This window comes from Pelmatolapia mariae, linkage group LG9 (assembly GCF_036321145.2).
Source record: "Pelmatolapia mariae isolate MD_Pm_ZW linkage group LG9, Pm_UMD_F_2, whole genome shotgun sequence".
NCBI lineage: Eukaryota > Metazoa > Chordata > Actinopteri > Cichliformes > Cichlidae > Pelmatolapia > Pelmatolapia mariae.
Window position 1 is genome coordinate 4,092,308 of NC_086235.1, and position 24,361 is coordinate 4,116,668.

A 24,361-nucleotide genomic window follows, 5' to 3' on the forward strand; every position below is an offset into this window, starting at 1 on the left:
CCTGAACTTCACTATTATTTGATGCATCAGGAATGAGAACAGCACAAAATGCAAATAAACATGATGAAGAAAGCATCTGCATTCGGCAGATGCTGTAAAGACAGCTGTAATATATCTCTGAGAAGCACAACTGGGGCAAAAATACAGTACAGTGAACAACAGCAGTGATCGACCAGGCTACAGCAAGTCTGTGAAAACCTGGTGGGAAAACACACAGAGACAGAAAGCTCTGAGAACAGCACGATTCCCAGAGGGAGTGAAAGGTAACAAGTATGTTTCCTTCTTAGAAAAATGGTTACCATTGATACCAGATCAGATGGATACCCCCGGAGATCAGAGAGTGCACCACATACTTGGAAGGAAACCTCAAGAGGATCTGTCACTGAATCCCTCAGCTACAAGAACACCGTCCAGGTGTTTGTTGCTATATGGAAAACAAGGAAGGTTGTAAACAGCAACTCATGAACCATTTGTGTCTTTGACAGGAGCTCAAATGTGGCTACAATCAGACTGTCTAACACAGCCAGTCCCACATTTATTAAAAAAAATAAAAAATCTTCTGCTGCTGCCGCCCAACATTTAATGAGAAATCAAACCGAGCTTTCCTTCTTTATTTGTGTTTTTTCCTTGTTGAGGTCGATTCTCCACTGACAGCTTTCCTCCTCCTGCAGTGCAGCAGTGCCACTGCAAAAATTTAAGAATGAATGAAATATGATTTGTGTACAATGAAAGGTATATCAGGGCATCGTCAGCATAGAAGTAGATGACAGAATGATGTTTTCTTAAATATAGATGAAAGCGGGTCTATACAGAATTGAGCCACAAGTTCAGCTAACAGTGTTAGAAGCATGGTTACCAATGCTGACAGATAAATGACCTGTTAGGTAAGATTTCATCCAGTTAAGGCAGAACCACATACACCCGTACATTTCTCAAATTGAATTCGAGGGAATGATGTCTGATTTAAATGAGTTGGCTTTAAGTTATCAAGGACACTAAGACTGAAAGTGAAACAGGCTCAAAGTGCAACACTGAAGGTAGATAAACTGGGTGGATCATTATTGAATAATGTAAAATTGTCACAGTGCAGCCCTCCTACATTTCTCCTTAGGACGTTTAATTTCATTAAAAATATTTTGGTTATTTAAGCTCAAAATTGCTTTTTGAAGCAGAGGCAAACCCGGCTTTATGAAGCGCATCGGCATCAGTAAAGTAACATTTGGGGAAATTCACCTGTGCAGCACTGAAGCCCAGATATGGATAGTCTGGCTACAGCAGATTCTGTGGCCCTGTGCAAACATTTCTCCTCTAAAGATCATTAAAACAAATGATGTTTTGGGACCTTTTCATGTCTTTGGAGACCTAATGGTGCCAAACATGCTCATCTCAGAATCATAGCAGCTTCCCATTTGCTACATCCAATTTGTTTTGATGATTTTTATATTTCAGAACTCTGAACACCTTTTACCATCCAAAGATCCCGTCGAATCAGAAGCTCAATCCCTGTCACATGTTCACGGTCCAGGTGTAAAACAATGAGAGACAGAGCTGTAACTACAAGATCAGCTTCGTCATCACAACAAGACAGAGCTGATGTGTGCTGCCCAGTCAGAGACAGACGGCCTACTTCCCCCTCTCCAAAGAAAAGCAAACCATAGAGGACAGAAGAGAAAGGAAGAGATGAAAAGAAAGGAGGAACGAAAGAGAGAAAGAGTTGAATGTCAAGCCCACACTAATTGTTTCTATTTTAAAGAACTGAGCTGCTTTCAGACTGATTTAAGGAAGTTGGTGCAAAAGTGACCTAAAAACAAAGCAAAGAGCCAGCTGACGCTCACTGATAACACGCACAGACAGAGAGAGAGAGATCATACACACAGACACACACTCACACACTTACAGACACACAGACACACCGATAACATTCACACACATATTGTGACGTAATTAAACGTAAATTCTGATTGTCTTTTGCATCAGTCGACCCGTCCTGAACTTCAGAAAATTATCAGCTTCAATAAACACACAGATAATAAAGGAGAGGAAAAGAAAGGAAGAAGGAAAAAGCTAAAGAAAAGGAGAAAGAAGAGGAGGCAGAACAGTGAAAGGCAAAAAGGAAAAAGAAAAAGAGGTGCTTTTGTTTGCAGAAAGCTGCAGCTGTATCGACCTTTCTGCCGGTTTACACTGCCTTCTGCAGGAGGACAAAGACACTGCAGGATTGACACCAACAAAAAAATAGAATAATAAAGAAATATTTTATAAATAAAATTAAAATAAGAACATCTGAAGCACTTACACTCAATGTAGAGTATATGTTGAAAAGCAGCTGACCCCTAAACTTCTAAAAAAAAAATTGTTTCCAAGAGGACTAAAACACAAAGAGTGAATCTGACTTCAAGCTTTCAAACATGCAGAGATCCTGTGGCCTTAGCAAATGACATAAGAGGGACTGTTTATTCATGCTTAGCCCGAATGTTCCCTCTGTTTAGATGTAAAACACAGCTTTCTTATATTATATTATATTATATTATATTATATTATATTATATTATATTATATTATATTATATTATATTATATTATATTTGAACCTGAATTTTTCTTAAGTGTTTCTCTTCTGGAGTTTGTTAAAAGAAACAACAGAGGAGGAGAGTTTACGTGGGGCCACACTGCCACTTGCTGGATGATAGAGGAACTGCAAGAGGAGAGGACACTAAAAAACTGCCTGACTGAATGCATTACTGATGACTGCTTCACATTAAGAAATTATTTTAAGAACCTGATATTCGAAAAACAATAATTTGGTGTCATCTAACCTTTTTATGAAAACAAATGACCGTGTTTAAATACAGTAATATGGATGGATTTACGGCTCAATTTAATCTAAGCTCATGGTCCACTCACAGGTCAGCACCTCTGATCAGTCTGTCCTCAGTCCTGCTCAACACATGTTGTTTAGATGTGCGTGAGGAAAGAAAAATGAGCTTTTATCAACTTCTTTGTCTCCAGTAATGATTGAGGAAAACCAAACACTAAATACATAAAGCTTTTATTAGTTTTTAGAGAGACGATCTAACGTCACGTCACCCAAAATAACCTCAGAACTGACAAATAAGGATTTTAATTTGGCAACCGGGACATCTCTGTCTGTAGAAGAGGTACGATAAATAGCAAAGTGTTCATTGCCTCCAGGACAGATCAATAAAACTATATTCAATATTTTTGGCAGACACACTGCAGTGAAGGAAGCCAGAGGAGAATCTTTAATGTAAATCAGTACTACACCACCTGTCAGTTCAAAAAATGTCATAGTGGTCCAAGGTTAGGGCCAAAATCCAAGATAAAAAAGTCTGGGCAGCATTCATGCTCCATCATGTGCAGGTAGTCTAGTTTTGTGAGGCTTTGTTTTTCAAATCATTCAATGTGTGAGCTTAGTCTGGTTCTTGGAGAGATGTCACTGTTTCTGTTATCTGGGATCAGTGTGACCAAATCAGGCTCTAATCCTGATGTCATCAGAAGACAGTCATATCTGTGAAGGACTGAGATTGCTTGCCTTCAACATTTCTGAGCCTTGACAGTTTGGGTCCATCTGCTGAAAAAGAAAATGAAGTTTGTCTATGTCTCTGAAAGTGAATCCGTTTCTCGTTTGGCTCTCAGCGAAGGCGGTCGCACTTTTCTCCTCTCCTCCTCTCCCTTATCTTCCCTGCTTAGCTGCTTATGTCCTTGTCTTGTCTCATGTTTTTTATTACTTTTCCCTGGAACACTCTTTCACAGCCTGTGTCTAAAACCTAAAGAGAACTATGGATTTGATCAACTGGTCTCTGAATGCATTCCCTGATAACGACTATGTTGAGACTGTTCCTTCCCATTCCATTAAGGCCACCTGGGTTGGCTGGTAGACTGTTTACTTAGCCTGGCAGGGCGAAGGACACTGTCTCCGCTGAACTATGGACACGCACACACATACACTTACACTGATAAGCACACACTCATCCCCCTCCCTTTCCAAACGCCTTCGATGCTTGTTTCCTGTGGGGGAACACGGCGGGTCTACGTGCAGCGCTGGGAAGATAGCGATGTGCGAGGCGGCTGCTGTGCCTTGTTATGTCTTCACAATGTTGTGCTGTGGACATCTATGTGCTTTTTTGTGCAGAGGAGTTTTTTTGTTTCCTGTTCTCGTGCTGTCCTACCATGGAAGCACAGCATGAGAAGGGGTCTCTTTTTTTCCTCTTGTACTTTCCCATTGTAAGGTACATTTCAATGTTTTTTTCTCTCCAATGCTACCAATCTCCGACTTGTATCCCCATGTAATGTCTGTGTTGTATATGTAAGGTCGGGGGTGATCATTGGTTGGATCATTGGATGATCATTTATTGTAGCAGAGAAAAGGGAAAAGGCCACAAAGGATCTCCAGTGTCAGGGTTTAGAAATCCAGCGCTTAATGATGCAGAAACTGAAGGGAAACAGTGAGGGGAAGGGGCTGGTTTTGCAGGATTCAAAGGAAAACATCAGAGCTGAGTCTCGTAAGTAGACACACTGGATTAAACAATTCACCGATCATAACAGAGAAGCTCGGCAGCAAACTGTGATGAATCCACCGAGCATGTTCTGTTACACTGTCAGAAATCTGACGCTGGAGGAAGCAAACTTACTCAAAATCTTAGTTCAATATGGAGTCGTATTTCAGTTCCTCCACACCAGCAGGTGGCGGTAAACCACCTATTGATATTTGTCAACGCCAGAAAACAGGAAGAGGAGGAGGAACGAGCGGTCCGGCTTCATCGGGCAGGAGTTTTCTCTCGTTTTGTGGCTCATCTAAAGGTAAACACCGACCTAAATTTAGTCTGAGCTCAGTTAATCCCGAGTTTAGCTCCTGAAGAGGTCTTCTGCGGTGCTGCCGCTGTTCCGCATTAACTGCTGATGGTCAGACTGATGTGTGGGAGGTGCCCACAAAGCAGAAAAATACAAATAATACACATAATAATTAAAGAAAAAACCGAATATTTCGTCTTTAAAATGCATTTCGTTTTTTAACCCCACACAACAGCCCGCCATCGCGCTGTTTTTCTCAGAAAAGTCTCTTTCAATCCCCAAAGCTACAGACCGATGTAGGTGTCCGCGCAGATGCCTGTTTAGAAATGAGCCTATGTCCATAAACTGGTCGGTTCTTTCCAGTATTCTTGTTCTTCCCACACAAGCTTTTATCATTTGACGATGGTCAGCTCTGGTGCCTGCTATCTGCAGAGACCAGCTGGAGGTTTAAGAGGAGCTTGGATACACTACTGTTGTGCCAAAAACTGATTTCCAATGTTTCTGTGTGTTTTTATGTGCAATATCTTTACCTATGTTGTTAAATAGACTTCGGTGAACAGGGTTTACAAAGGGGTTCTATATAAAATTTAAAAATGACCTGTTTTTCAAGTATCTTTATAACTCTTTGTTGTTGTACTTACATATCATTCATGAGGGATACATTTAGCATATGTTTCACATATGTCACATAACACACATAACTAGTTATTGACAGCAGTTTAAATACAAGCAATCAGTTTTTGGCAAATACCGGAAATCAGGTTTTGACAGACGATCATTTTTTGGCACAACACAGCAACCGAGCACAAGCAGCAGGAGAGACGAGAAAAAATAAAATTCATAACAGTGGTACAGAAACACACTTTTGCGCCCTTTTCCCCTCTGTAACCTTGGTGGAATACAATAGTTTTAAAAAACGGAGGCGCACCTGTGCTCAGGGTGAAGGTGGAGGATGTTTGTTCCCCAGCCCTGCACTTTGGGGTCTGTTAGTCAGAAAGTGAAGCATCCAGTTGCTGGTCAGTATAGAGTTGATTGATGGCCAGCTTAGAGGAGAAGGTGGTATTCTAATGAGCTGTAATGAACAAACAGCATTTAAATGTAAATGCTTCTTCCTATTTGAGTCCAGTGATGATGAGAGTGGGGTCAAAATGGAGTAACTTTGTGACAAAGCTGGACAGCTTTTGTTCTGAGGGTTTGGAGAGAGTCTGTGTGTGTGTGTCTGCATTCACTTTGTTCCTCTAACAGAAAATCAGTGTGCAGATGTTGATTCCTGCAGTGACTGTTGTTCTTCAGCCTGTAGAAACCATCCTGCACCTGCTGGAACTAATCACTCTTTTTAATGTTTTCTATTTAGAAGATTATTTTTATTTTCTCTGCTTCTTTTTGTCAGGGATCAAAATGATGTCCGAATCCTTGAAGTTCTGTTTTTGTGTCCCAGCAGGAGAAGAGTCTGACGGAGAAGCCGAGTAACATTTTTAGCCGTTTGGACTCAGCTCAGTCACTACAGAGGAAACAATGAGCTCGACACAAAATGTGAGAAAAATATCTCAGTATATCACAGTACTGTGCGCAATTCTCAAGCCTCATTTCTTCATATTTTGCTTCCAAGGACCCAGACATTGTTGTAGTTTTATTGTGGTCTCGAGCATTTTGTGCAATATCTGAAAGCCATGTCCTTAAAACAAAACAGAAAAGTGGTCCAATGCAGACTCCAGTGAGGAAAGCTAGGCGGTCACAAGTCTGCTACAACTATGCATTGCCATTTGAGAAAGGTTCAGCTGGAGGATGATTGAAGAACATTAGAATAGTTCCCAGTTAGAACAGAGCAATATTTTTCCCTGAAATTCTCATCCCTTATTACTAGGGACGGTCCAGTAGAGTAATTTCTTAGTCGACTAAACGAGGAAAAAATATTAGACTGACTAATCTAAAACTAAGAAACATTTAGATATTAAGTTAAATTTAAAAAAAGTTTAAAGTCAAAAACTAATAACAAGCCATTGATCACATTCTTCAACAATAAATCCAGCAGTTTAACTGTGCCGCACCTCGCATCATTCATTATCACCATTACACGTTATACTCCAGACAGACAAAGAGAAACCGATGTTAAATATGATGTGAAAACACATTACTGCCAAAATGTTCAACACGACAAACTAATATCCGAAAAATGAATAAACTGAGACTGAGACTGCATTGTGCCGTGCGTTATGAATGATGCACCTGGTTTCAAAGTTTATGATGACCACTTTGATAAAAATTAAAATCTAAAATAACAAAACGATTAATACTCCTCCAGCTTATCGATTCAAAAATTGAACCATTCCCAGGTCGGCCAGTAGGTGGCCTCCTCCCATATGTGCCCAGCTGGAACACCTTTCAATGTGGAGGAGTCACGGCTCTACTCTGAACCGCTCCTGGATCACTGAACTCACATCCACCTTTTGGATAAAACTCATTTCTGCCGCTTGTATCTGTGATCTCTTTCTGATAGTGTTAAAAAAGGATGAGACTTAGATTAAACAGATTAGATTAAGTGATTAATAAGTCTGGTACCGAGTGGTGACAACAATCTGTACTCCCTTGTTGTAATTAGCATTGCTGCCAAATGCATATTCTTGTTTCAGCGTCAGGTGTACAAGGATCTATTATTAGAAAGAGTCTGAAGTTTAGCTTAGGTTGAATCAGTGACCTTTAACTGGCCGTCAGCATGAAAGGTTGTCTGTTTGTATGTGTTAGCCCTGCAGTAGATTAGTGACGTTTCCACAATATACCCCTTAATTCTCCACCACAACCCTGTAGTTGATAATTGGCGGATGGATGGATGTTCCATAACTGCGTTTCACTCATTACCTCATTTTGTATCTCTGTCACCGCAGGACCAACATGGAGCGGGAAGTCAGCACTCTCAGGAGGCCGACAAACCTCACAGAAGAAAGGGAGAGAAAAAATACAGCTGTGATGAGTGTGGGAAGTCTTTCACACACATGAGTAGCCTAAAAAAACACCTTGTCTTTCACAGTGACATTAAACCATACAGCTGTGATCAGTGTGGGAAGAGTTTCACCCAGAAAAGCAGCTTGAGCATGCATAAATTCATCCACAGCATTAAACCATACAGGTGCGACGTGTGCGGAAGGTCTTATACTCGATCTGGACATTTAAAAAGTCATCAAGTCATCCACAATAGATTCAAACCATTCAAGTGTGACTTGTGTGGAAAGTCTTATACTCAAGCTGGACATTTAAAAAATCACAAAGTCATCCACAGTGGAGTGAAACCATTCAGGTGTGACTTGTGTGGTAAGTCTTTCACTGAGATGAAGAGCCTAAAACGACACGAAGTCTTCCACACTGGAGCTAAACCATTCAGCTGTGACCAGTGTGGGAAGTGTTTCACCCGCAAAGAAGGCTTGGAAAATCACAAGCTCATCCACAGCGGAGTTAAACCATACAGCTGTGATCAGTGTGGCAGAGCTTTTACTTGCAGGAAAAATTTATGGATTCATCAAATTACCCACTCTGGAATAAAGCTATACAGCTGTGACGTTTGTGGAAAAACGTTTAGTCATCTGGGGAGCCGAAATAAACATCTGCGCATTCACACCGGGCAGGATGTGTGCTGCTGTGATCTGTGTGGCAAACGCTTTGTTACATACAGCAACTTACAAATCCACAAACTTACTCACACTGAGGAGAGACCTTATAAATGTGAGCTGTGCGATAAGGCTTATAAAGCTCCAAATTCCCTGAAAGTGCACCAGAAGAGTCACACCAGAAAGAGACTGTACAAGTGCAGTTACTGTGACGTAAGTTGTGTTGTTTTTTCTGTTTGTTTTTTTGTTTTTTATCTTGTCGTTTTAGGCTGGTTGGACCGACCGCTCAGTAAACTGTATTACGTAATGCATGTAAATGCAGCACTGGGCAATTTGGATATTGTTGTTTTCACAGTCATAATAGAAATAAATGATCGCTCATTTGTAGTGCTAAAATTGATATTGCAGTATTTAAGATTGTGTTTGTTTCATAATATGCCTCAGTATTATTATTTCTGCTCAGGTGTATATACAATACAAATTATTTAAGTGTCATAAAATAAAGTTTAGGCCACAGTCTTATTTTAGATAAAGCACTGTTGATAGGATTGTATGATTGTTTGATTTGCAGTGTAATATCAGAACTGATAAAGTATTTGTTTGTACTAATATGTTAGTGTAATATTGCAGTTGTATTAGATTGCTATTCATCAGTATTGTTGGATTATTAGTATTATACTATTGTATTACTATTGTAGTAACTGATTGGACTTGAAGTATTTTGCTGGTAGTATTGAAGCACTGGGGTGGCCTGTAAATTACATTAGTACTGTGTTGCACTGATATTTGGTGGTAGTATGGTACAGTGGTACTGTAGTAGTGTTGTGGTATTTTTGCAGTATTATGTGCAGGTACTATAGTATTAAATTAGTGTTGTTACAGTGTTGTGGGACAGAGATGCTTTTCATTTTAGGCGACGTTCAGGATACAAATGTTGAGGGGATTCCCCGACTTACACTGTCTTTGTGTCTTTTTTTAGAGGCAGAGCGACACAGATGGATCCAATTCTCAGCCCTGTTGTCACTGTGGTGCTGTGAAACCGTTTTGTTGTGACCTTTGTGGAAAAGCTTACAAGAAGAAAAAAGGCCTGATATGGCATCAACGTAGACACACCGGACAAAGACTGAACTACTGCAAACAGTGTGGGAAAGGCTTCCCCACTCCAAGTGCATTAAAGCAACATGAACTCTTCCACAATGGTGTCAGAAAGCACATCTGTGACCAGTGTGGGTCATCCTTCATCACTACAGGTGACCTTAAAGTGCATAAACGCGTCCACACAGGAGAGAAACCATACAAATGCAGCCACTGTAACAAAAGCTTCTCACATTCAAGTAATCGTAACATTCACGAACGTGCACACGAGGAAGAGAACTACATGGTTTATCAGCATGATCTTGCAGAACTGAAATCAGTGGATCGCAATGAATCTGAAGAGACAGAAAGATCCTCTTCTGGTTTCAGGGTCAGACTTAAAAACCTTGAGATCAGGCTCCACAGAGTTCAGGTGGAATCTTCTGTAAAGAGTGTCAGCTGATGTCACACTTGGATCTGATGAGCTAGCTCTGAATCCTGAATCTTAAATTAAATTTCGTCTGAAAATGGCATGTCCAGAAGAACAGAATATACTCAATGATTGAGCATGCATCCAGACACTTAAACTGTCTGTACTTTATTCTATTTCTGTTGCTTGTGAGTCTCAGTGAAGACACCCACCAATGCCTCATGTTCACCAAACTAACTAATACTAAAACTAAGGATATTTCCTCTGTATTGTTATTGTTATTATTGTTATTGTTATTAAGTGCTCTGTGGCAGAGAAGAGGACTCCGCTGAGGGCGGTGAAGGCTTCCCAGAGCGTAGTTGGCAGCAGCGTCCCCGCCACAGCAGACACACACACCCTCTGTTCTTCTTTTTACCACACTGTAAACATGGTTCTTCTTATACTGTAAATATGTTTGTGTTTATATTAGAGCTGGGCGATAGAACGATAACAATATGTATTGCGAAATAACTTTTTCTCGATAGAAAAATTAAACTATTGCGATAGACCTCATCTCTCTCTTGCTCTCTTAAAAAAAAAAAGAAAAGAAGAACAGCCAATCCAAATTAAGTAGCGCAGAGCCGAACCAATCACAGCCGCAGCGTCACGTCACGTGACTTGTTACGTACAGCACAAGTGCCAAGCCACACGTGTAGTTGTTTGGGAAGCAGCCAGCCGCCGTGCCGCACCGGTAATGGAGGAAATGAGTGTGCCGACTAGAGAAAAATCAACCGAGAGCGTGGTGACCAGGTTACCGAAGAGAAAAGAGATGATGGTTCCAATGCCGGAGAGATTGTCGAACGGAAGGGCCATAGAAGTTCCGTAGTGCGAAGGTATTTCATAGTGATGTGTTGGTCGCGAACGAAATGGCTCTTAGAGCCGGATTTTTGACGTGAACGACGCGAGCCGGCTCCTTATCACGAGCCGTGGGGATTTTTTTCTTTCCTTCTCTCACCCTCTCTCTCACACTTTTTTTCCGCTTCACTCCGCACACGAGCCTTGTACTTTGCGCTGGGAAGGGGGGGGAGGGGCGGTAGTTACACTCGCTGTAGCACAGGAACAGAGCGGGAGGGAGAGAGAGAGAAAGAGAGCCAGGGACAACAACGTCACATTAGAAAGCTATAGTAATCATCCACAACTATTTTCAGTTACAGATGATAAAAGATTCAGAAAGTTCAGAAAGCTATACAACAAGGAGAGATTGAAAATTTCCTTTTAGTTCTCAGTTTATTTGATATTGACAAAAGTTAGTCAATTTTGTCTGTTCTTCTGTAAAACAAACTAAGATTTATTTTTAGAATTAATATTTTGTTTCTAAGTAGAATTGACAATTTAGTAGTCTGTTTTGTTTGTTCTATTTTGAAACTTAAACGCTTTAGCGGCTGCCTTTTGTGTAGTTTGCAATATTTGCCTTTATTTATCTGAAAAAGTCTCATGTTCCTTAAGTACATCTACCCTGTTGAACTTATTATGGGAAATAAATATTTAAATCAAAACAAGCTGCTGATTATTTCACATTTTACTTGTGAGCAACGGCACATTTAAATCTTACAAATATAGTTATTTGGCTTATATCGTGATATATATCGTTATCGCCTGAAATGAAAAAAACATATCGTGATATGAAAAAATCTTATATCGCCCAGCTCTAGTTTATATTGTTGCCTCTATCTGGAAGTTGAGTGCAGAGCTCACTCGATGTACATGCATGTGCTGGAATGACAATAAACACCTTAAACCCATGAATGTGCCTCTGTCTGCTCTGACACTCTTCAGTACGCAGTGTTTTGCACGAGTGGAACGTTTGATTCCAGCTGGAGACACAAATCCTTTCAGGGGTTTTACAGTTTTGTCTCATATATAGGGCGCACGCAGAGCAACTTTATTATTACACTAATAATATTTTTTTTCTAAATGTAAATGCCCATTAAAAAAAACTATATTTAAATAATGAAAGTAAGTTTATTGTTCACTGTATTTCAGTTTAGTTCTGTTCCTGCATTGCAGAATGAGCAGCTACTCACAAACATTTAGTCTCACTTCATAGCCGTTCTGTTCAAATGACAGCCTCATTGATGAGGTGACAGCTCACCCGGTGGTTCTCCACTCTTATCTGACCTGTATGAATCAACACTGTAACAACACATTGGGCACAACACGGTGGACTTTCGGAGAACCCAGTCTGTCCCGTGCACGTCAGCCACGATGCAGGACAGGAGAGAGGATCAACAGTGCTGATCTACCTGTACAGGTACAAGGTCAGGAAATATCTGCAGAGTTCTCACATCCCGGATATAAACTGTTTAAACTTGGGGTTTTTTTTGCATGCAGCAGAGCATAGCACCAGAGTCTAATTCAAACTTTATTGAGTACCTGGGATGTACTCTTTGTAGTCCATCTTCAGAACTTTGTAGTTTTCACACAGCAGCTTTAATCGGTCTGACTCTCTGAGCACTGACTTTTCATTTCCTAACTCCTGTGTTATTGTAGGGTTCACCTTACAATATAAAGCACATTGAGGCAACTGTTGTTGTGATATGGCGCTGTGTAAATAACATTGAACTGAATTGAATTATCAACTCGCTTTGACATCTTTGCTTCCTCCCAGGTCATTAACTGGGATGTGTCTACCATGAACCACGTGGGTCTCTGCTCCCTGATCTGTTTCCTGTGTTTGGAAAGAGTTCCAGCTTCATCACGGAGTTTCTCTCGGTTTGTGGGCTCATCTAAAGGTAAGCACCGAGCTAACTTTACTGTGAGTTCAGTTCATGTTGAGTTTAGCTCCTGAATGAGGTCTTCTGCTGCTCTCCTCGGTGTCTGTTCACAGTTTATTGTGAACACGTTGAGAGAAGAGTGAGAGAGTGTTTGGAGAAAAACACCAACTAATCATTAGCTCAGCATGCTGGGAGAAGTTGAGCGTTTGCTGGCGGAAAGTTGGAGCAGAAAAGTCTTTTCATTGTCCCTGCAGCTGTTTTTCTGCATGCACCAAACCTCTACAACCTATTCTATTTCTATTTGAAGTGATAAGAGGAAATGGATGAGAGTAGTGATGGGCAGATGAAGCTTCATGAAGCACTGAAGCTTTTCATCCAATTGGTTCACCCCAGCGCAAAGCTTCTTGAAGCTTCATTTGCTCTAGTAGGATATCTACTGGACGAAAAAATATTAGTTGGCATGAATTTGAAGAGTGCGGCATTTTGCACACAGCCTGTAAATGTCAACAACAACAGGAGTGTGTAAAACATGTATATTGTAGTGATGGCAGTATACTGTGTATATTTATACTGGCAGTATGGAAAATGATTATTTGGAAATGCTTAAAATGGAAATGATCATTTACTGTGAGGTGAGGAGTGGTTGGGGTATGGACAGTGGTTGTGCTTTTGTAACGTTGAGGTATGGACAGCTACACACTGAGGCTTTGAGCCTCAGTCCTGCCTGTTTACATTTTATTCTGTAAAAACTAAAGTTTCACTGCTTTCATGACCTTTTTAGTGGGGAGAACATAGCTAGGATTTAATGATTTAACAGATCTTTTAAATCCTTTGTCCTCCACAATGCTAAATGGCTGGGAATCCTCAATCACCATGCTAACCAGGTCTTCATCTATTTGAGATTGTTTTTATTGTCTTTCCTCAGGAGAACAAAGCACAAATATAAATATCACACACGTAACTTATTACAGTTGTATAATATTGTTATATCATTTAGTAACATTACAGCATGCTATATTATCATGGCATTTGATGGCTCACCTGGTCTTGCTCCACAATCGGTGTTCCCCTTATTCTCATGCAAAGCTCTGTAGTGCCTGAGCATGGATGAGGTGTTGTTGTTATATCCCAGCTCCCTGGCACATAGCAAACACTTCACCTTTTAGAAAAGTAAAAACAGCTTAACATAAATTGTATTGCACCATCAGTATTATGAAAATCCATCTTCTGTAGAAATTTACATACCTTGTTGGGAGGAATAAGATCAAAATGTTCCCACACAGGGGAGGACATCCTCCTCTTCTTAGCTGGCTCCATTCTCTCCTGACTTTCTCTCCTCACTCTCCTAAACCTCCAAACTCTCTCCAAACTCTCACTAACCGCAACTCTCCATCAAACACCCACATTTTGTATGAAGTCTGAGGGGTTTATATCGCTGTCAAGCTTGCGGCAAAGTTCGAACCACTTCCTGAACCAGTCACGTGGTACAGCCGGGCAGCGAGGCTTCGGACGTCATCATTTTCAGCTCCTCCCATAAATGAAGCAAGCCTCGATACGCGCATCGCGTTACTCGACACAAGCTTCGAAGCCTCGATACAGAACGTCCCATCACTAGATGAGAGCGATCTGCTGCAGTATCAGGGTCACATTAAACTTCCAGCTTCTGTGGATGAGTCTCTATAAATGTATTGTAATGTGAGTTTTTTGTATCCTTGAATCAACAATACTGTCAGTTTGAGATGCTGTTTACAGACATGTGGGTTTCACGTGAGGAGAACAAAGGGCAAACTTTATATAACACCGCTCCACATCTGTCTCTGCTTAAACAGCTGCAGCCAGTTTACTTCATCATATTGAGCAGCCAGACAACATGGAAATATACTCCTAATGAGCACTCTGGTTGTTCCTGTGAGAAGCTGATTCTGTATTCACAGTTGTGATCAGAGGTTTACATCCACTCATCATGAGCATGAGTTTCATGGTAGTTTTGGACTCGTAATGACTTCTTTGAACTGTTCTTTTTCCAGAATGGAATGATTGTACAGCAGATATCTTTAATGAACAAACAAGAATCCATGTATTTTGTATTGTCTCTAATTGACACAGATTCAAAAGTATGCATACGGGCTCAGATATATACATATACCGCCACTAGTATTTGATTTAATATCTGATAGCAAGTTGCACCTCGACCAGATGTTTTTGGTAGCCATCAGTAAATCTTGGCTGGATATTTGATTACTCTGAGAAATTTCCTGGTGACACGTTTTCAACAGTTACATTATAAAAGTAAGTAGGATCTCTCCCTCTATTTTTATAGTCTGTTAAACATTCCTCTGATCATGTCTCTGACTCGAGTGAACAGTCCTCACCTGAAAAAGTTTGTGCAGAAGAAGAGTTACATGCCTCACCTTTGAGCGTGCTCAGTGATTGACTTTATTAACCACTAGGGATGCACCAATACCACTTTTTGGAAAATGATTACGAGTACGAGTACTTGCATTTCAGTACTCGCCGATACCGATACCGAGTACTTAATAAAAACATGATTTAAATTTACAGGTAACAGCTTTAGTCATATAATTTAACAAAAAACAAACAAACAAGGCACTAGTTTGGAATTAAGAACATTTATTTAAAATGAAAAGCATGTTGTATGCAACATATTACAGAATAAATAATTATAAAAAAACAAAATTTAATTTTAAATTTGTTCGTCTGTTTCTCTGTTTAGAAGTCTCACTAGCACAGTCACAGCTGGGATGACATCAGAGGCTAGTGCGTCGTAGCTGCTCACTTTTTTAGTTAGTTCCTCAAAGGGGGCGAGGATGGCAACGGTCGTCTCCATAAGAGCCCATTGGTGAGCGGTGAGATAGTCAGGGAGTTCATGCTCGGACACATACACAGCCTTCGCTTTTGCTCTATGAGGGACTGGAGCATGTAATACGTGCTGTTCCAGCGCGTCTGTACGTCCTGCTGCAGTCTCTTTATTGGCTGGTTGAGCTGTCCCTGAATGTCCTCGAGGCGGGAGTAGGCTAAGGCGGAATGTTTAAAATGCCCAACTATTTTCCACCCCACTGCTATAGCATCAGCTATGCTCCTCTGTGCTAATCAGCCCTCGTGAACAGCCAGTTGGAGCGTGTGCGCGACACACATGGCAGACTTGGGAGCCCTGCGTCATTCATGGCTTTAATCATGTTTTTGGCATTGTCACGAAGCACAACATGTACTGATGTTTTATGTATACCCCATATCTGGAGCATTTCCTCAAACACATGCACTATAGCCTGGCTGGTGTGCGAGCCAGGGAATTGTTTGGCATGTAATATGGCTCGTTGCGGCGTGAAACTCGTCTATCCACTGGGAGGTTAGGCTAATTAGCGACACGGGGCTAACACTGCTTGTCCAAATATCCGTGGTGAAACTAAACGCAGAGGAGGCTTGCAGTAGGCTGTGGATATGTTTTTTCACGGACTCGTGTAGTTTAGGCAGCTCCGTGTCAGTCATGTAGTGGCGGCTTGGGACATCATATCTGGGCTCCAGAACATGGAGGAGACGCAGGAATCCAACATTTTCTACCTCCGAGAGTGGCTGGTCACTCAATGCAATGTACTCGATAATTGCCTGTGTTATTTTCACAGCACGTGGATTGTCTCTGGACATTTTCTCTCGTATTGCAAGAGTTTGCTGCAGCTCTGAGCTGTAGCCGGGGCCTGGGGGCGGGCACTTGGCGCCTGTGATTAACCCCTACACGCCGCTCAAACAGACATTTCTCAGACCGTGGTATCGGTCCCCGGTATCGGGGGACTTTTAACGAGTACAAGTACTTTAGAAAATGTGGTATCGAGGCCGATACCCGATACCGGTATCGGTGCATCCCTATTAACCACGGATAATCAAACGGCAGATAATGCTGAGTGGGATGGGAAAGCCTGGCTATGTGGTACAGCCGTGTGGTCAATTAAAACATTAACAGACATTCTTTGTATGTTTTTAATGAAAATGAATCCTTTTGAAATTCTAAACACATCATCTTTGAACTCTATTACCTTATTTATTTATTTATTTGTCAAATTTAATGTCAGCGCTTCTAATGAGCTGCGGGAATGCTGTGTGAGTGGAGAACAGCCAGGTGTCCTCCTCTGATAAACCTCCATCAGTGCCACTGAAAACAGTCACTCTAAATGTAAACATGTTTCCATGGTAAATGGTAAATGGCCTGCATTTGTATAGCGCTTTACTTAGTCTCTAAGGACCCCAAAGCGCTTTACACTACATTCAGTCATTCACCCATTCACACACACATTCACACACTGGTGATGGCAAGCTACATTGTAGCCACAGCTGCCCTGGGGCGCACTGACAGAGGCGAGGCTGCCGGACACTGGTGCCACCGGGCCCTCTGACCACCACCAATGTTTCCATTTCTCACTTCACTCTTTACATTGAAATACAGTAAGTGTAACCATGGCTCAATTCATTTGTTCTCAAAAATGACATGATGACTTCAAGGTTGTAGAAACCAAAGTAGGTCAAACTCCTCAAAACCTTTATTCTGATGGTGTGGTCATAAGTTCGCTCCCTGATGAAGGCTTGTATGGCAGGGGTAGGGAACGCCAGGCCTCGAGAGCCTTTGTCCTGCAGGTTTTAGATGTGTCCTTGATCCATCACAGCTGATTTAAATGGCTAAATTAGCTCCTCAACATGTCTTGAAGTTCTCCAGAGGCCTGGTAATGAACTAATCATTTGATTCAGGTGTGGTGACCCACGGTGAGATCTAAAACCTGCAGGACACCGGCTCTCGAGGCCTGGCGTTCCCTACCCCTGTTGTAAGGTGAAACACACAAAAGGGTAAACATTAACTTCCAAAGAACACCTCCAACAAGAACACTAAATACAGGAAGCTCTCCTTCTGTTTCAAACTGCTCTTCACAGCCAAAGTTTATGTTAAGGCCAAAGTTACGGTCCCAAAGTCAAACTGGAATCAGCTAACCACTAACTGTACTGCAAATAAATGACAGTTCACCAGTCAGCTGCTACAGACTGAACAACTGTCATAACAATTTGCATATTAATGATCATGAAACTGTTTCCACAGCTTACTGTCAGGTCCTGGTGCCAATTCGAGTCATTACGCAACTGCTTTTATTAAGACTGGGGAAACCTGCAGTCATCCTACACTGAAGAGGACATGACGGATGAGTGATGAAATGCTCCTCCTACTGAAAACGCTGCGTCCAGATGAACAGAATCAACTTTCTGGTGCAACAGTTTATTTCCAGAATGGACTACGTTTGGACTACAAACTGGGATTTCTGCTGCAGTTCTTGTTGGCATGCGTACGTTCATGGCGGTTACGTTTATCTGACCGTGAAAACCTTTTGTCACAGTGTCTGCACTTGTATGGTTTCTCTCCTGTATGGACACGTTCGTGCACTTTAAGCTGATCTGCAGTGGTGAAGGATGACCCACACTGGTCACAGAGGTGCTCTTTAACCCCACTGTGGATGAGTTCATGGCGTTTTAGTTTATCTGGGGTGGGGAAGCCTTTCCCACATTCTTCGCAATAGTGCAATTTGTGTCCAGTATGTCGACGATGGTGCATCATTAGGTTTGTTTGCCAGTTGAAAGTTTTTCCACAAAGGTCACAACGAAATGGTTTCCCACCACCACAGCGATGACAGGGTTGAGATCTGGATCCATCTGTGTCGCTCTGCTTCTAAACAAAGACACAAAGACAGTGTAAGTCAGTCCTTCAACATTTTAATCCTGAATGAGGCTTGAAATAAAGAGCATCTCTGCCAACATCCAATGACATTTTATTATATCTGAAAAAAGTTAAAGTTAACCCATCAAAGTATCAGATACCTTTTATACCTTTACTTTTAAAAATGAAGTCATGCAAAACTTTACCCTCAAACAGGCCCTTAAAGTGCATGGGGTGAGTCTACATTTTTATTTAATCCCTTTTTTAAGTCTTAATAATAGAAGATAAGCACATGAAACCAAATCTTTTTCAATCCCACATGCGGTTTCTCTGCACTTTGCACAGTCTTACCTTATTGCCAACAGTTGTTTCTCTAAGATCAGAACACACACCTGAATGCTCCAGATCAGCAAACTGTTTATATTAACCAGGAGTTAAAATATGTTCAGTTAATTAAATATGATTGGTAGTTGAATGCAAAACACTATCAAGTGACTTCAGTTTTTATGAGCTGTTTACTGTTTTTTAGATGATGCCACACAGACAGCCAAGACATCACATGATCTGTGTGCATGGTTCTGATGTGAAGCTGCATTTGTGCTACTTCACTGAGTGGAGTAAGAATAACCTGGGTGAGTTTTTAAAGGACAGTGGGTCCTTTAAACAAAATGGCAGGTAATTTCAAATGTAATGTAACATTTATTTATTTATATATTTGAGATTCTTTTTTTTTTAAGATAAACACACCCTAAATATAAAACACACACATCTATTGTTTGTATGTTTCACAGATGCAACTAAAGAAACGATAATGAACGACACTGGTTCATCCATTGAGTTAGGTGCCTTTCTGATGGCTCTGTAATCTAGAGGTCAGTGTAATGTAGCTTTATAGAATAGAATGCCTTTATTGTCACTATACGGTTGTACAATGAGATACAGTGCAAACGGGGGGGGGGGGGGGGGGGGGGGGGGGGGGGCACAGTTCTGCAGCACTATATACATATGGACAGTATTCACAGAGGGAAAAAATATATATATATATAAAATGTACAAATATACAAGCCGGTTTTAAAAAAGTAATATGTATTAAATAGTGTTATGTATATACAGTTGGGTTATTGTACATAGAATTTGGTATTGCACAGTGGTGGTTCATAAAGGAAATGGGGAAAAAAAATAAATTGGGGGGGGGGGGCTGTGTTATCGGTGCATGTGTTAGTTCATGGTGGTTATGGCTTTAGGGAAGAAACTGTTTTTGACTCTGTGGGTTTTTGTGCTGATGCACCTGTAGCGCTTCCCTGAGGGAAGCAGGCTGAACATGTTGAAACCAGGGTGCGACTATATCTGAAAAAAGTGTCTTGACTACACTCTGAAGCCTCACTCCATCTGCCTTAGTGCAGCTATGTTACCATACCATAATGCAGTAGGGTTAGCAGGCTCTCAATGGACGAGCGGTAGAAGGTCAGCAGCAGGTTGGAGTTCAGTTTGTACTTCCTGAGGACCCACAGGAAGTGCAGCCGCTGTTGGGCCTTCTTGACGACCACTGAGACGACCACTGAGATGTTGTCTGTCCAGGAGATGTCAGCAGAGATGAGGACACCAAGGAACTGGAAGGTGTGGACCCTCTCCACACACTCCCTTGTTGATGTAAAGGGGGGCTAGGTCAGTGCTGTGTCTCCTAAAGTCGACAATGACCTCTTTGGTTTTCTTTGTGTTCATTGCCAGGTTGTTTTCTGAACACCATGCTGCCAACTGCAGGTCTTCCTCTCTGTAGTCTGCCTCGTCTCCCTTTGAGATGAGTCCGACTACCGTGGTGTCATCAGCAAACTTGATGATGAGATTGTTGTTGTGGGTCGAACTGCAGTCGTGGGTGTAGAGAGAATACAGGAGGGGGCTCAGCACACAGCCCTGTGGGGAGCCGGTGCTTAGTGTGCGAGTGGAGGAGAGATGAGGGCCGAGTCTTACAGTCTGGGGCCGGTTTGTGAGAAAGTCCTTTAACCAGGAACATGTGAGAGGAGGGAGGCCAAGAGTTACCAGTTTGGTGATGAGGATGTCCGGGATGATTGTATTAAAGGCTGAGCTGTAGTCCACGAAGAGCATTCGGACGTAGCTCTGCCACTGCTCTAGGTGATGCAGCACAGCGTGGAGGGCTGTAGCGATGGCGTCTTCTGTGGATCTGTTTGCACGGTATGCAAACTGGTAGGGGACGAATTCTGGGGGGAGGTAATCCTTGATGTGCTGAAGGACTAGTCTCTCAAAGCATTTCATGATTACCGGCGTGAGGGCCACAGGGTGGTAATCATTCAGGCTGGTGATGGGAGACTTCTTCAGCACTGGGATGATTGTGGCTGATTTTAGACAGGATGGGATGGCTGCCTGATCCAGTGAGAGGTTGAAGAGTCTGGTGAAGATGAGGGTGAGCTGGTGGGCACACGCTCTTAGTACCTTGCCAGGTACTCCGTCTGGACCGGCCGCCTTCCTGGGGTATCACTGCTAGGAACACACGTCTGACATCGTGTTCCGTTACAGTGAGTGGAGCGGTGCAGGAACCAGGTGAGGATGAGGATGGGAGCAGGGCTGAAGCAGATGAGTGCTGCTGTTATGCTGTTTCAAAGCGGGCGAAGAAGCTGTTTATTTCCTCTGCCAGCTGCACACTCAGGTTTTCTGTTTTCGCAGTGCTGCCTCTGGGGTTTATGTCTTGCATTCCCTGCCACACCTCCCATGTGTTGTTGCTGGACAGCTGGGACTCGATGTTTATGTTGTGGTCTGACTTGGCTTTTTTAATTCCCCTTTTCAGGTCAGCTCGACCAGCCCTGTACAGAGCTCTGTCACCTGACCTGAAGGTGGCATCGCGGGCTTTGAGGAGTGAGCAGACCTCGCTGGTCATCCAGGGTTTTTGGTTTGGGAAAACCCGAATGCTTTTGTCCACAGTCACATTTGCAGTACAGAACTTGATGTAGTCCAGTACTGATCCTGCGAAAGTTTCTAAGTCCTGGTGTTCAAATATGTCCCCGTCTGTCTGTGTGAAGCAGTCCTGTAGTTTGGAGAGAGCATTTTCAGGCCAGGTTCTAACAGTCTTTGTGGTGGGCCTGGCACTGCGTCTGAGGGGGGTGTAGGCTGGGGAGAGCAGGAGGGAGAGGTGGTCGGACTGACCAAGGTGGTGGAGGGGTATGGCTCTGTATGCAGGCTTGATGTTGGAGTAAACATGGTCTAGAATGTTTTCTCCTCTGGTGGGACATTTGACATGCTGATAGAACTTTCGGAGTACAGTCTTTATGTTGGCCTTATTAAAGTCACCTGCAATTATGTGAACACCGTCCGGGTGGGCCCGCTGCTGTTCATTAATGGTGTTCAGCAGGATAGAGAGCGCCGTGTTTACGTTGGCATCGGGTGGAATGTACACGGCCGTGATGATCACTACTGTTAGCTCTCTCAGTAGAAAAAAAGGACGGCATCATACTGACATGTACTCGAAGTTCGGGGAGCAGTGACTGTTTATAATTGTCCCGTTGTTGCACCAGCTTTCATGCACGTAAATACAGAGCCCCCCCCCCTACAAACTAAGCAAACTAAACAAAAGAAAGGAGTACTGAGACGGAGAGCCAGAAGCCGCTGCAACAACAGTGTGCGCCGCCATCTTGACATCCATTATTATTATTAAATAATAATAATGAAATAATAACAATAATGAAATAATTATGATGATAATAATAAAAACAAATCCAGTAACAGTGGTCAGGGTACAGTGACCAGACTGTAACCGAGTGTAAAAGCAGCCAGGCAGCCAGTGTCTAAAGAAAAACTTCAGACCTTCAGAAAGCTGGAGAGCTATTGCTCAAGACAAACAAACAAACAAACAAAAAAAACAACAACAACAACCTACAAGAAAGTTTTCTTTGAAGCAAACTATAAAGAAATAAGGGGAGACATTACACTTTTGCACTGTAGTATAAACCTTTGGCATTACAAAAGTATAACAAACTCAAGTTAAAAGTCATAACTGAAATTAAACTAATTGCTCACATGCCAACACTTTAATGAGGAGCCTTGATCCAAAAAGGTTAAAATTACAAGAAAAACATTATAATACATACCTCACAGTAACTGCACTTGTAGAGTTTCTGTCTGGTGTGAATCTGTTGGTGGACTTTTACAGAACTCGGCGCTTTAAAAGTCTTCTCACACAGGTCACATTTATAAGGTCTCTCCTCAGTGTGGGTAAATCTGTGGATTTGTAGTTGTTTGTATCTTACAAACAGTTTGCCGCACTGATCACAGCAGTATACATCCTGTCCAGTGTGAATCCTCTGGTGTTTATTTCGATTTTCTATGTGGCTGAAAGTTTTTTCACAGATGTCACAGCTGTATGCCTTAATTCCAGAGTGGGAAACTTGATGTTTCCTTAAGCTGCTACTTTGAGTAAAAGCTCTGCCACACTGATCACAGCTGTAAGGTTTAAGTCCTCTGTGGATGAGCTTATGCTTTACCAAGCCTTCTTTCCGGGTGAAACCCTTTCCACATTCATCACAGCTGTACGCTTTAACTCCACTGTGAATGACCTGGTGTGCTTTTAAGTTTCCAGGCTGGGTAAAAGACTTCCCACACAAATCACATCTGAACGGTCTCTCTCCTGTGTGGATGACTTCATGTCTTTCTAGGAAATACTTCCGAGTAAAAGTCATCCCACACTCATCACAGCTGTATTTTTTCTCTTCCTTTCTTCTGTGAGGTTTGTCAGAGCGCTGACTTCTCGCTCTATGTTCGTCCTGCAGTGACAGAGATACAAACAGAGGCATTGAGTGAAATGCAGTCAAACATAAACTTTAAACTTCCTACATTAATACTAGTTTTAAACATGAGATTGGAGCATGCCAGTCACCAAAAACCTTGTAAGATGTGTTTTTAAAACAACCTATATTTTAATAGTTTACATTTATTTAATGTGTATTAATGCTACAATGATAATAAATGTTTACCAGGTCTAAAGTTTTCCATGTTTTCTGTTGTAGTTCGACCATTTTAGCGTGGTAACATTTGTTAAAAAGAGATAAGACCTTTCCCTCAAATTTCACATTTGCCAAGTTCATTAGACCAACCTGACTGTTTCATGTGCAAGTTTAAGCTCATATCCCAGTCAAGAATGAGTTCAAAGTCCCCTACACTACTACCAGAAGCCAACACAGTGCCATAAAAGGTGTCCGTCTATTAAGTTTCTCAACCTAAAGGACCGACATCACAAGGACATCTAATGGACAAGGACAGTGGAGTCAGAGAACGGCTTGCCCCATATCATAATGTCCACTATAATATTGGTGTAAATTATTATGTGATATAAAAAAGTCATATCATTGCCATAGTAACTTAGTACATTTACATTTGCATTGCATTTAGTGAGAACGTGATGAGAACATGATTTAGCAACGCCAACAAAGCACAGTGCTTTGCAAAATATGCAAGACAGCTGTTCCTGCCAAAGGCAGAAACAACAAACTTCTTTCACCACTTATGGCAAAAATACAGTGCAGCAAACAAACAGACTGCGAAGGAGGAGATGCGAGCAGCTGGTGATGTGCCACCTAAATATAGATGAATGACTCAACTGAGCATCACTGCAGCAATCACTAGTCACACTCAGTATAACAGGAAGAACAGACTGTGGGTGGAAATTACCGATTTGCACACACGGAGGTAAAGCTGGGCTTTAAACAGGATTTAACCACAGGAGTTAATAGCTTGAACAGCTACTGGTACAGCATTTTGAACTAGCAAGAACTGGAAACAATTTGTAAAACAATGATATTTAATAAAGGTGGTAGTAAATGTCCTATGTAAATATGAAATACTTATAACCGCGATGTTATGGCAGTGTTCGCAGCTGCACGAGTGTTCGCAGCGGCCCAGCACTCTCCACAACTTAGCGGCTTTCTTTTTATTTTGTGTATCTTTATTTCACTTCTCCTCCGATTAGCGGGGGGCACATGTGCAGTG

The 24,361-nt window shown here is 41.8% G+C and overlaps 1 protein-coding gene across 3 annotated transcripts; it reads left to right on the forward strand.

The window, feature by feature from the left end:
- Positions 1-4,739: 4,739 nt before the first annotated feature.
- Positions 4,740-11,687, forward strand: LOC134634437 (zinc finger protein OZF-like). 3 transcript variants are annotated; one of them, XM_063483634.1, is made up of 4 exons: positions 4,740-4,816; positions 6,249-6,340; positions 7,690-8,619; positions 9,386-11,687. In XM_063483634.1, the coding sequence occupies exons 2-4, from the start codon at positions 6,323-6,325 to the stop codon at positions 9,941-9,943; spliced, it is 1,506 nt and encodes a 501-aa protein (XP_063339704.1). In that variant the 5' UTR covers positions 4,740-4,816; positions 6,249-6,322; the 3' UTR covers positions 9,944-11,687. The 3 variants fall into 3 exon arrangements, with proteins under 3 accessions (XP_063339704.1, XP_063339703.1, XP_063339705.1); XM_063483633.1 differs by having other exon boundaries at positions 4,746-4,816; positions 6,246-6,340; XM_063483635.1 differs by having other exon boundaries at positions 4,758-4,816; positions 6,198-6,340.
- Positions 11,688-24,361: the final 12,674 nt, after the last annotated feature.